Here is a 13,846-nt window from a genome sequence, read left to right on the forward strand (position 1 = left end):
TATATCGGTGCATCCCTACTTGATTGCATTAATGCATGCCTTACAGCACATACAAAGACACATGGGGTTTACTCCTTATACGTGGCATGAATGTTGCTAGTGTGGAGAAAGTACGAGGGTTATTTACTTCTTAGATCAAATCCATCTTTCATCTTTAGTCAGCAGGTTCCTGTGATCTTTGTTTTTCTTTATCCTTTATTTCTAAACTGGTAAATCAAACTGATAGAGCTGATGCATCTTTTGTAGGAAGTGTCTTTTCAAACGGTGTCTGATTCACAGAGAGTTCAGATGGCTTGCTAAATCGTAACAGTTTGTTTTTTGTTTAATGGAAGTTTATTTGGTGTCAGTATTATTTATTTGTAATGATGTTTCTGACCAAGACTAAAGTTGTGTGAATACTGTAAACAGATTATTGCACGGATTTGGCCAGTTCTGGTAAAGTAAGCTTCTTTTTTATTATTATTATTATTATTATTATTATTATTATTAAATAGAAACTTCATACCTACAGCTTGTAGCAGGTGATGTGCTGTAGCTATATAACTGTGTTGCCTTTGGATTTGTTGCTCTCATGTTCATTCCTGCTTTAATTTTTGCTTATTATTTAGTATTAATTTAAACTTTAAAACAATGAAGTGGGCTTGTTTTGTTTCATTTCTCAGATTTCTGAGTTGCCTCTAAACATAAGCATAAGATAATGTGAATATAAATGTTTATCAGAAGCCCTGCACCTCTTTTTTTTTTTTTTTTACCGGTAAGTTAATGTTGTATGTTATGTCGATGCTTGAGCAGCTAAGATTTCTTTATTTCTTTTTGAGCTTAATTTGGGAGAAAGTTTAATATACTTAAGGGTTTCCAAAGATTTATTCTTCTTTGAAGTTGTATAACCACCCACAGTGTGGTTAGATAATGCATTCAAAGTTACAGTATAGAAATCATAAGCACAAGTTAAATATTAAGTCTAGGTTCACTTTGATTTGTTTTCAGGACCACGATTTGCATACCCCAACATTAGTAATTAACCTGAATATTAAAAATGAATCAAAAGCAGCCTTGGTTTTAAAAGGGCAAAAGGAGGGTGGCAAATTATTACAGTTTGGATACTTTTTTTTTCTTTCTGATATTGTCAAGTGTGCTTTGTGTAAAACTGTTGGAAGACCAGTGTGTCATTATTAAAGACAATAATTAATCACTTGCTGTGATTTGAATACTTTTATTGGTATAACAGGAATAGACAAAATATCTCTAGAAAGTATACTTATTGAAACCCAAAACCTGTTCGACATGAGCAGTGTATTTGTAGCTGGAGTCACAGAAAAACAGTGAAAAGTCCTTAATAATAATATTATTATGCAGAGCGCCTTATTATTAGCAGTGTAGTGAATACCTCATCTTTGGGGTCAGCTATAAGCAAATAAGAAATGACTTTATGGCACATTGTGAATAATAACCCTGGATAATCGGATATTAATCATCTTCCCCACCCATTTTCCAAAGGAGCATTCCCTCTTCACACTGCCTGAGTCACATTACTTTGAGTAGAGTACATCAGGCTAAACATGTAATTGTCACAACAGTATTGTCAAGCCCGGCAGTTTATGCTGCAGACAAACGGCTTCCTTGTCTGATAGCCCTTAACGACAAACGAGAGTCATTGTCACGAAAACTACCCGGAGTTTCCTGAACGTCGCTTTGTAGCATCTTAATAGGATGTGTGGAAGAATATTGCACTTTGATAATCTCAGAGCACCGCATGGCACAGGCTGTCAAATAATACAAAATTGCAAAGCTGTGAAGGCATGCAAAGCCATCTTTATATTTTGATGCAAGCGTTTATAGTAGCGTAAGTAAAACTGCTGGATTCCCAAAAATGACCAACTTATTTGTCTTAATATTGCCTTTTTAAAAAGCTACCTAAAGGATACACTTAGACTACACGCTTATTTCACATTGCTTGTATGGCTCCTGTCCTTAAAGGAATGTGTGCTAACAGCTATTTCACAGACTATTTGAAACGTCAAAAAGCATCCTCTCTGTGTTCAAAATCGTTCCCCACATGGGTCTTTAGACAGCCTTTTCTACAACATGTGTCACTTTTTTTGACCTGTGAGGAGCTATTGTTACGATATGAGGTTTTTCTTCAGTCCTCTTTATGGGCATCTGCGTCTTCAGAGCACGTCTCTACTGTCTGCACAGGCAGTATAAGACCAAGCATCCAGCGGGTGCCAAAGACGTCCTTGAGGTTAGCTCTCCAGGGGTTGCAATTCTCTGCAAGTTGCCCTCTCTGCATCTGACACCATGTCTGCCCCCGGGCCACCAGCAGCACCTGCTGACAACAGAAACCTGCACACACCAAACCGATGCCCAGCCACACGTACAGCATCAGCACCAGGAACAACTGCAGGCCTGAGATTGTTCCTGTGAGGAGATATTGAGGAGGAGAAATTACTGTCGCATATATTATTGTTAGAATGGTGGATGGTTGTAGTAAAGAAAAGAGTATTAAATGAGGTCAGTGTATATACAAGTAATACCTGTTAGCCTGAAGCTCAGGCAGACTGACCTAAATGCTTAGTTTAAGACCATTTTGATCTCAGTGAAAGCAAATATCATTAGTGTGGCCTAGCTTTGCAAAAGCCCTGCCGCCGTGCTGTTTTAACCTTCTGTTTGCAAAGGGCATCTAATCAGGACAAAGTTAGCTGAACATGCATGAACTGAGAGGCTGCGCCAAGATCCAGTTTGGGAATCATGCAAACTCTAGCAGACTCCAACAATAAAAATATTGAGTTGTTAATTGGTGTCCCCTCTGCGATATCAGCTCTAATGGAAAACTCACCCATGAAGAAGTAACCAGTGGAGAACGGGAGAAGAGTCAAAAAGGTCAGGGGGTTCTCAAAAGAGATAGAGTACTCCACTGTTAGAAAGGCCACGCCAAGAACCAAAGAGTATAAACATGTGCAGGATGTGTAGATGCAGAACATGATGAAGTAGCGCATGTTTTTGTTGCCGATGCAGTTTCCAGTGAAGAAACAGTGGTGGTCCCTCTTAAGGATAACCTTCTTGCAAAGTTTGCAGAAGTGACGGCCGTTTAGGAGGTAGTGCGCGTCCACTTTATCTGAGCAGTGAGGTGAACACACTGGAATCACAGTCTCGTTGGCACTCTCAGCTGGGTATTTAATAGTCATTATGTAGTTCCCTAACGCATTGAACATCAAGAAAAGGAACATAACTGTATGTAAGACTTTGGACCCGTCCAGTGATGTACCCTGACTTGGGAAAATTGTTGGAATGAAGAAGCCAAAGTGAAAAATGAAGGTAACTGCTGTAGCCGTAAAAAAGTACGCAGGTGCTACAGCGTTGAGAAGTCTCAGTTTTAACATCCGGGTGAACATATCTGTGTGGGAGCAAAGAACACAGTTAGCAGTGCAAGTAACTGTAAACGTAACTGCGCAGAAGTTTCTGGTCAGTTTGAAATGTTCTTTCTTCTGAAAGCAAAGCACATTTGTTTGTATCTAATATAACAAGAACAATGACCCAAAATGGTCTAAATCACAACTAATGGTCTGTGGAATCATAAATGATTTATCATTTTAAATGAAACATGATAATAAATTGAATAAACTGGCCTGTTTACATCAACCACCGCTCTTTCTGTGCACATTATGTTACTTAGTTCAAGTTTATTGTGCTAAAAGTCTAACTGAGCATGCATAGAGAGCTGAACACAGTTGTGGTCAGAGGTTTAGATTCACTCATCATGGGCATCATACTCCCTTTACAAACCACCCCATGTTGGCTTGCATGGGTGTTTATCCTTTTTTAGGTAAAGGCCCTGATGTTTGCACAGTTTTGTGGAGGGAGCAGGACTTCCTGTTTTATAAAATCTGTTCTTGCTCTCTCTCTCTCTCTTTTGTTTTGTTTTTTTTTAAATTTACTGCATGGATTAACTTTTATTCCTTAAAGCAAGGACAAAGTGATGATTTTCCAGTCCTTTTTTTAAATTTAGAGACTATAATCAGACTGAGACAGCCAATCCAGGCACTTATTTAGCCGCACTTATTGCTTCTCCAATCAGCACACTATTTTCAGTTGTGCTGACATAATTGAAAAATGGTTTTTCTAATGACTAATCAGGCTTTTAATATAACAAACTTGCATTAGGAAACACGAGGTGCCATCAAACACGCATTTGCTGAAAATAGGTCTCTGTATGCAAACACAGGTATTCATGATGAATCACTCTCAACACTTTTTACCAATTTCATGTTAGATGCAAACACAAACGTGCAGCCAAAACAGAAGATACTATAGTACAGTTTTAGCAAATAGACAAAACAAATTCTCAGCTTATGAGGATTGCTAAGTACTTAAAGAATTGGCAGTGCTGTTTGCAATTTAAGGGGCATCAATAGTCTTAATCCAGCAGTAAAGTCATTTAGTTGTAGGGAGATTATTACGTTAAGATACTTGAATTAAATAATAGTAAATTGGAGGGAATGACCCTTCCAAGGACACAGTTTGGTCTGAGGAGAGATCAGGTAGTTCTTCCTTTCTATTGTGTCCAAGTGGTTGTTCACAGGGGATAACTGTTTAGTTCTATGTCTACTACTGAATGCTCTTTACCTGACAATATGAAACCCTGAAATAAATCACACTGAATTTAAACCATTTACAAAGAGCACAGTGCAGAAATGTGAACAGAAGAGAGAATGTAAGCCTGCCGCTTAGAGTTAAAAACTAATTTCTGAGCAAAGTGGGGGTGGGGGACTCCCAGGGGGCACTGAGAATAGCAGTAATGTCTTATCCCTCCCTCTGTCATCGCATAACCTGCAGCACTGAAGGATGTGCAAATCAAAAGATAGCAAACGACGAAAAGGAAAGAGGGCGGTCTCGCAGACCAAATTTAAAAGTTGGTCTTTACGTCCCTCATTAGAGGGCATCGACACTGTGGATGCTACAGAAAACAGAAAGCATTTATAATATAACCGTAGTTATCCATCTCCTTCGTGTTCTGTTTTCTTTCAGAATTACATTATATCGTTTCCAGTATGTTAATGATTGCGCCAGTAATGTTATTTCCCCATAATTTCATCTTCATCTGCCTACCTGCAGATGTCAGAGAGCGGAGGAGCTGTCCTTTCAGCACTACGGAGCCTCGGAGCTCAGGAGCTTCTTCAAACGCACACAAGAAGGTTTCTTTGAGAGGCACTGACGTCGTTTTTACATCACCACATTAACTCCTTTGTCTACCGCCGCCTGCTGGTCCGGATGCGTCTGTGTTCCTCTTTTTCTTCACGTGTCCCTGTTAACAAGACAAAAAAGAAATTTCAACAAAGCAAAACAAGTATTATTATTTTCACATGGTTAATTCCCCATATTTAATTCCATATACATCCATTCAATAAGTATATAGTTATATAATAGTACATTTTTATAAGATTAATCCTTCACTTTCTTTCCATGTGAACAACTATTATTATTACAGCATGTGAACAGTCTGCAGTGTTTAGGGTCAATGCAGGAAAGAAAGAATTCAGTAGGTGGCAATGTATCCTCAGTTATCTGACGTCCCATGCTGTTAGCGTAGAGGTCCATAAGCTAATTTTAGCAATTTCAATAAAATAAGCTTTACTCACAGGATGTAAGGCAGCTCAATGCATTTGATTTCTTTTGTTAACATGACATGACTCTCACAAACACTCCATACTAAAATACATCTTGTTGTGCAGGAGTCATAAAGGCATCAATTTTCAACATCTCACAATATAACAGGAAATTATAACTCCATTGGCAAGTCTACATGTTTACCCATCACCCAATGGACCACTATCAGTCAGGTATTGGCCTCTCCCTGTTACAAATAAATATTCTTTTTATTATTTTGTCTTTATTTAAAGTACAATTAACTTGAGCACTAATACATTTTGCATCATATCTGTTACCAGGTTAAGTCTGAGATAGATCCTCAGTATCCTTAGAGTAATGTCTCTAAAGAGCTTTCACTTCATTACTTTAGTCTAGAGACCTCTCCTTTAAGGTAACATAAGATTATTGTTAATATTAAATCCTGTCTCACTGATATTGAGATTTCTTTTTCAAAAGACACCTGTCTGTAAAAACATATACAACATTATAAGCAGGAGATATTATATGTGTTCATAAAGTAATAAAAGCATGTGCAATAGGGAGCACAGGTAAATAAATATAACCTTTTTAAAATTTTCCTGTGAAATATTAGATTGTAGCTTTAAAATCTTTTGTACCTCATTCCTTCATAGGAAGCAAAGTATTTACAAATATTTTTTTCCAATTTTATTGTGAACAAGAGGCAAAGCCAACAGTGAAATATCCTGGAATCCTGTGATCAGAAATTAAACTAAACATAATACGCAACATGCAACATATAATATAATATAATATAATATAAAACATATTAAAATATCTTCAAAAATATCATCATCATCAAGAACAATAAAACTATTTAAACGGTTTACTAAATGTCCTGTACGTGTGGCAGAATTGACAAATAAAGTTGACTTTGACTTTGACTAAATGGTGTGTGGTAAGAGCAACAACCCACTGACAGATGAGTAGTGACTGAGTAGTTGTACCCACAAAACAATGCTGTATATAAAAGTTGTTGTTTTGTATCTACACTTGTGATATATTCTAAAGTTTTTGTAGATTTTTTTTATAAAGAATGCAAAATATAGAAATAATGATAAATGTATATTTAAAAAAAAACAAAGTAGCTTTAATTTAATAATGCTTAATTGTTTTCAAATATTTTTCCTTAATATATTTAAAAACATGTATTTTTTAAGTAAAATATACATATTTTTCTGTCTTAAATGGAATAAGCCTTTGTATTTGTGGGATGTAAACTGGAGTACGTAAAATTCAGTTTCAGATTACTGTGCATTTGGTGTTCAAAGTTAACATTAAAAATATATATAATTCATTTAACCACTTAAATCGACCTAGCTAACTTTAAGGTGGATGTCTGGTCAAATATATTTTTATGTAACTTCGAATAAAACGAATGAAATTTTGTTAGCATCACCATTGCTTGATGGTCCCTTAACGCCTCCAAAGCAGGTGTTTAATTGTTAGACGGCCCCTGCGAAGGTGGGAGTTTCTCTTGTTTCTTGGCGTTAAAGAAAGATCAGCAGCATCTCTATCACCGCCGGACCTCAGCGATAAGGGAGTTTTATAAGGTGAGTGAGGTAAATATTAAAGCCGTGCGTGCCTGTAGTGATAGAAATGCAAACCGGAAGGCTTTACTGCGCTATTAGTGGCGCAATCGTTTTCATCAAGTTACGGAGCTGAAGGAAGGTGGGTGTGCAGGCTGCTGTGAGTGCTGCAGTAAGCGGGGGAACCGAGAGTCGATAAAAATGTCTGATTACGGAGAGCAATACCTTTTCCTTTATTTATAAATATCTTAAAGTTCACGGTGTGGTGGTGGTGGTGGTGGTGGTGTTGGTGAGGACGAGCCTGTCTCTGGCAACGTGTCAGACTACTACACCCAAACCAGGTGCATCATTTCTCCTCTCTGTCACACCTATTGTTCCCGATTGTTCCTCGTGGACTTAGCTGCGTGGCAAACCTTGAGTGAGCATCGTTATGTGTAACTTGGGGAGCCCGTTTTTAATAAAATAAGGAGCCCCTCAGACTTCCATTCATGCTGCCACCCTCTGTCTGTGTAGCCTGATGCTGTTCAATCTGGACTCTGTTGGATTCGCACAGAAAAAAATGATACCGGTCAACTTCTTGTGACTTGTTGATTCGATGCTTATCCTGCTACATGTGATGTGGGTTTTAACACAAGGGTTACCCTGTAAAATAAATGTGATTCTTGAGGTACATTGAGCTTTTACAATAAGTAAAGCTAGCCTTTTCTCACTGTGTTTTTTCTGTTTTCGGAAATTGGGCAGAGTACTAAACTGACATCTGGTAACATTTCCACCCGACTGTGCTGAAAGCAGGTGGCCTTAAAAATGCCAGATTTGCTATGGACTTTTGACATTTTAGTGGAATACAATATGGCAAACCCTACTGAGAGCCTGGGAGGAAAATACATTTAGAATGGTGATATTCAGATTTTAGCCAAGATGTAGAGCGTAATCTTACAGGACTCAATATATGCACATCTCATCACGTTTGATAACACCAGATGAATGATAGTAATGATGGCAATTAGTGTTGTTTATTCCTTAATTAGAGAAGAGGCCTATCCTGTTTCCAGGCTCCCAATTATGCGTGTTCTATAAATAGAGGTATTGCGCTTTCAGAGAGATCTCAGAAATATCAAGAAGGGTCAGAATTAGTGTCACAGGTTGGAGTAAACAAAGCCTTGCGGGTGTGAAAAGGTCGTTTTTGAAAATCAAGGACTTCAGAATCACTGCAGATGCTTTAAATGAAGGGGAGAAACTATATGTTTTTACCTCAGTGTTTTAGACAAACAGATAGTAGGTATTTGTGTGATCGAATTCATACCTAGATGACAAGAACATTGACTAAATTTGCAGCTGATCAATTGCTTCAGTATAAAATATGTATATATTTCATGTAAATTAGTTGCAGGGTTTTATCCTGTTCCTTTAAAATTTGATCCATACGAGTGCACAGTAAGTGTCACACAGGCATTAATATTTCAAAAGGCTCTAAGCTGAGATTGAACAAGGGCTTTTAGTAGTGATACGGATATGGTGCACTTGTGTAGCACTGAGCAGGTGCAAAAGGGATGGACAATATTGAGACGTATGTTAGAGCAAGTCTTAAACCACGTTAAGCCTCGTGTTCATTTTCTCCGCATACTTTGTGTTTGGCTGTTTCTTTGTGTTTGTTTCAGCACCACGAGCAGGAGGACAGCTCCAGCTGAGCAAGTAGATGAGATGAGATTCTTTGCAGTTTTGAGATTAGACAGAAATGAAAAGCATAGCATAATCTGTGAAGATTAATACCATGCATGCAATAATTTGCACAAGTTTTAAATATTGCAAATGTTAAATGTACCAAAATCAGGTGGAGTAAATAGAAGACAAATTATGTGATACCTCTTGGTCTGCTACACCAAAACCAAACACTGTGTTTTGAAAGACCTGGCTAATGTAGTTCACATCTCATGGCACCGACAGGATTAACTGTATCCTATCACATTATTGTGATGTTATTGTAGGGTCTTTACCTTACAATATAAAGTGCCTTGAGGCAGTTGTTATGTTATGATTTGGTGCTTTATAAATAAAGTTGAATTGAATTGAATATCTATTATTTAACCAGTTAATATAAAGCCATGGTTAAAAAACAAACAAACAACAAAAACAAAGTAGATCCTTATGTATGTCAGGCCATAATAAAAAGAGATGACTGTGCTGACGTGCCACCTTTAATACAGTGATGAATGGGAGTTACATGCATATTTGAGTCAGGGATCAGAGAGAAATGGCTCATGTTGCAGACAGATTGCTACTGTGTAGCACAAAACACGGGTCATCCAGTGAACCATCCCTCTTTCTGTTCTGGTAGTAATGCTGATGATGGTGGTAGTCATGCAGGTTCTCACAGTGAGAAATGCAGTGCAGAAAGAGTGTGACTGCACCACATATTTGATGTTTTTCTGCAGGTCATCTCCTCAGCCCCACCACCCCACATCCCAGACTGCCAGATGGAAATAAGAATGTCAGAAAACCTTTGCTGTCCTTTTAACAGACCGTTGAACACAAACAGAATATCAGAACAAAGCAAAGGCTGATGATACCACAGTTAGCTGCGAAAACTCCATTTGTATTCCACCTGTCATCTAACCACAGCATTTGTTGGCTCGGGCTTTGTTCTTTTGAAGTCTTTAGTAGAAAGTAGGCGCCCTGCTATTTGAGATTCAAGCTGTGAATTTTTACTGCTGTTCCTCCGAGGTCTATCACAGTGATGCTGATGCATGCAGCGCTGTCACTGATGTATTGTGCACAGACTTTCACAAAGAAGCACCCCGCCATAAACTTACCATACAAGGAGGAGTATCAGATATTCACAGTCATACATAAATGTCAGACTGTCTTTTGATACTTCATACTGACAGTGCCTTTTGTGGGCTAGCATTCATATCAGATAAACCTCCTTAGACATTCAGAGAGGTCACAGCAGCAAGAAACAGCATCAGATGCTGTAATTTTCAATTTCTAGTTATCAGATGAATCTGTACGTATTAATCAAATATTTCGAAGCAACTATGCTATATATTCATTGCAGTGTTTTTAAATGTGAATATTTTCCTTTTTTGTTATGAACTGCTGGTCACACAGTACAATATGTTATTCTCCGCAGGTATGTTTATTAAAATGATCTGGATATCTGCAACAAATTAAAGTCCATTAAAGTTCTTTATTAATGTTTTCCACAGTAATATGTGCATATATTGCACTCAGCTTTATTTTCAAGCAGCTGTGGTGTTTAAAATAAATAGACTGTACATGTATAGGTTATATAGTGTGTAATGCTGATAATTATATCTGTTTCCGTAAGTCTCTCTTTCATTAAACCATTGCTGATTGTTTGCCTGGCAATTTTTTGTGTGCCAAGTAATTAAATGCTACTTTTTTATGTAAATATGGTTTAGATAGTGACAGAGACGTTTGTCCAGAATAATATTTTCCAACAGACAGGATTTTATGGTTGACGTGGAGGTGAGGTTTATATTGATTGGGGCTCAGGTTTTCTCACAGGCCCAGTTTTAGGATCATCTACAGGAGAATTTGCAGTGTAAGAAGCTGTGGGTGGAATCTTCCACATCCTGCGTGGTGTGCAGAGAAAATGCAGCTCAGAGAGGTTCTGTGGTTACTGAATAGGTCAGGTACAGTGTAATCAAGCATTCATATCTTAGAGCCAAGAATCACAGATGCTACATTGGTCCTAATAAGGACTGGCCCAGTCCACACAGCAACAGCAAGGCAGACACACAACCACAATCTCTCGGGGCCTTCTGAGCATGTGCAGCCAGACAGGAAGCAGGTGTTAGGTTTGTTGAGGATAGCCTGTGTGTGCAGTCATCGCTCCAGTCATGCAAAGGCTCATTCAGCCTTCGGAAGGAGGCTGGGTGGGGAGGGGACGGTGCGTTAACTGTGAACTCTGAGCAGACACACCTCAGTGATCTGTGTTTGTGTGTCTGATGTGATAAAGAGCAAGTTGTGAAAAGAATAAAGCCCCCTCCCTTTCCCTCCACTGAGCAGGTGGTGAGCAGATTGCATTAAAACCTCCGCCCCAATCCTCCTCAGCCTCAGGCTGAGTCTGACAAGGGCTGCCCATCCACACATCCTCCGCCCAAAACCCTTCACAGCAGAGGATGTAGCTCCTGCAGAGTTAGGAATAAGATGCATTCACACATGACATCCCTGTCACAACAGCAACAGTCTACCAATCAGATGCACCACACAATAATGGAAATGTCCCCAACTCACTAGCTCAGTGTGAAGTTAATGAAGAATGTCTTGCATGTCTTGCACTGAGATGGACAATCAGAATGTGTTTAATTTTCGATTGTTCAGGCAGAACTTGCCATGTATAAATGTAGCCGATAAGCCAAAGAGCTCACATTATTATGCTCCTGATTTTGTAAATGCACTTTCATCCCTGGACTTTGCTTTGATAAGAAATTATTAAGCTATTATTGATCTTCTGTTGGATTATTTGAGGGCTTAACCATGTCCTGCAGGAAAAGTACCACAGCTGCTTTTGAGTGTGTTGGTGGAAAACTACCGGGGGGAAATCTACAGAGGGCATTCAGTTTTAACCCCTGTCTACTACAGGGGGTTAGACAGAATAATATAAACTGACTCAAGGTGTAAAGTCACACAATTACAAATGCTGCAATGATCGTCAAATGCCAGTGTGAGGTGGAAAAAAGTACATGTATGTTACTGGGAATTATGCAGGTAATAGACGAAAATATAACTGTACAGGCTAAAACCTGAAATTATGAACATAATTACTGCCGTGCTCCATTTGTTTTTGCTTTTTGTTAATTGTTGCACTGTTGAAATTTTTATTTCTTGTTCATTTTCAGCCAACAGCTAAAGCAGGCATTGACATGATGCAGAAATTGTAGTTCAGTTAATGACTGCAAGGTCAGTCTTCAAGGCTACTGGTTAACCCTAAACCATAAGATTCCCACCATCGCACTTCAAACTTGGCATCGTGTTCTTCTATTGAACAGCTGTCCTTGCTCGGCACCAAATATGAATGCTGCATCTGTCCAGTGAACATTATTCCAAAGCTTCTGGTCTTTGACTGTATGTTAATTAGTAAAATGAGCAAAATGCAGTCTTCACTACATCACTCACTACAGACCCTGCGATAAAACTTTGGTATTCCTTACAGAGCAGATTGCTCTAAAGCTGAATTTTTTATCATCAGCCTTTCCTAATTTGTTAAATTTTTAAGGCTTATTTACATCAGAGAATAGTGTTTGGCTCTAGCCTTGCTGGATATCGCAACAGCATATAAATCGTCTAGAGAAGCTGCTAATAATAATAATAATAATAATAATATACTAGTGAAGCTGCATGGACTTGGACTGCTGCAGGAAGCAGGCTTCGAGTCATCTGTATCTGATGCCAGTGGCCAAGGGTCACTGTAAGCAGTGTACAGAGAAACAGAAGCCAAAGCTTCTCAGCTTGAATGGATTCTCGATAAGTGCTTCAGCCACTGATGTTTGTTTCACTGTCTGCCCTTCAACATGATTGACAGGAGAGCAAACGCATAGATTATATAAAAGAAAAATATGATCCTCCTTTGAAGTTTGATGAGGCCAGACTGGAGGTTGCACTGACTCCCCATCTCATCTTGAAGTACAAAGCATTACAAAAGGAAAGGGTCTGGTTATCATGGTAACCTAGTTCTCTCTACATAACCCTCTTTTTTTTTTTACAGTCTTTTAGGTGATACCATTATTAAGCTACGAATTTTATCCATTGCACCTTTAAGGTTTTCATCAGAGTCAAGTGGCAGTTATCTGTTAAATTTTTTTGTCTACCTCCACTCACTTTATCCCATACATCTCAGCACGAAAGGTCAGAGGAGATCTCCCACCATGTGTTCTCTCATGCAGTTTCATTGGCTTTTTAAAAGTCAAATAAAGAGAGATTCTTTATGCAAAACACTTTTTAAAAACTAGGATTTTGCTAATTAGGGTCTCACCTTCAGAAAACCCTGCAGGGCACGGCTGACAAAAAGAAAAGTTCATGCATATTCTACCAGCTCCGAGCCGTCACAAAAGCAAACGATAAGGGAAATGTCAAATCTTTCCTGTCTGTGCAGGTGCGGCCGTCTCGCGCAGAGAGGGCATACTTTGCAAACACAAACAGAACAGCGGCAGGGGGAAAATGTTTAACAAGGCTGCAGTCAGTGCAGTCAAGAGGAGAAGTGCGCCTCTGAAGTCGTGAATGTTTTATTTATGGCGATTGCAAATTGTACTCGGGGTTATATCATAGTTATTGTGACAGTAAGTTGATTGGGTGCAGAGGTTTGGAAGTCACCAGAAGTTTACATTTTATATATAGTTCGTTTCTCAGGAAAAACGGGCCCATCGCTCTCTCGTTCTCTCAGGCAGGGGATATATCTTGATCCAGCTGAATGTTTTACGAAGGAATGGGAAGTTATACAGAGACTGTCCACCAAATGCTTTATGGTATTTATTAGCCTGTGGTGCAGCTGGGAATTAGAATCCAGCCTCTCTGAAGCAAATTTATATGTAGAGATTACGGTTTTCCCTGACATGGATTTTATATCATAGCAGCTTCTTATTTCAGCATGACAAATCATCTGTGAAGAGATATGGCACAGTTATTTAAAG

At 38.6% G+C, this 13,846-nt stretch overlaps 2 protein-coding genes across 3 annotated transcripts in view; one reads left to right on the forward strand and one right to left on the reverse strand.

Moving 5' to 3' along the window:
- Positions 1-1,203: 1,203 nt before the first annotated feature.
- Positions 1,204-5,186, reverse strand: zdhhc22 (zDHHC palmitoyltransferase 22). Its single transcript, XM_005724043.1, has 3 exons — positions 5,107-5,186; positions 2,837-3,394; positions 1,204-2,418 (listed from the first exon to the last, which is right to left on the reverse strand). The coding sequence occupies exons 2-3, from the start codon at positions 3,390-3,392 to the stop codon at positions 2,141-2,143; spliced, it is 834 nt and encodes a 277-aa protein (XP_005724100.1). The 5' UTR covers positions 3,393-3,394; positions 5,107-5,186; the 3' UTR covers positions 1,204-2,140.
- Positions 5,187-7,128: 1,942 nt separating this feature from the next.
- The window catches only part of tmem63c (transmembrane protein 63C), a 37,918-nt gene continuing 31,200 nt past the window's right edge, over positions 7,129-13,846 (forward strand). The window contains exon 1 of one of the 2 annotated variants that reach the window (XM_013908392.1): positions 7,129-7,226. The gene's annotated coding sequence lies outside the window, so the exon portion shown is untranslated. The remainder of the gene's footprint in view (positions 7,227-13,846) is intronic. The other variant, XM_013908390.1, reaches the window with a different exon arrangement.

This window comes from Pundamilia nyererei, unplaced genomic scaffold (genome assembly GCF_000239375.1).
Source record: "Pundamilia nyererei isolate P.nyererei 1_Seehausen unplaced genomic scaffold, PunNye1.0 scaffold00010, whole genome shotgun sequence".
NCBI classification, from domain to species: Eukaryota; Metazoa; Chordata; class Actinopteri; order Cichliformes; family Cichlidae; genus Pundamilia; species Pundamilia nyererei.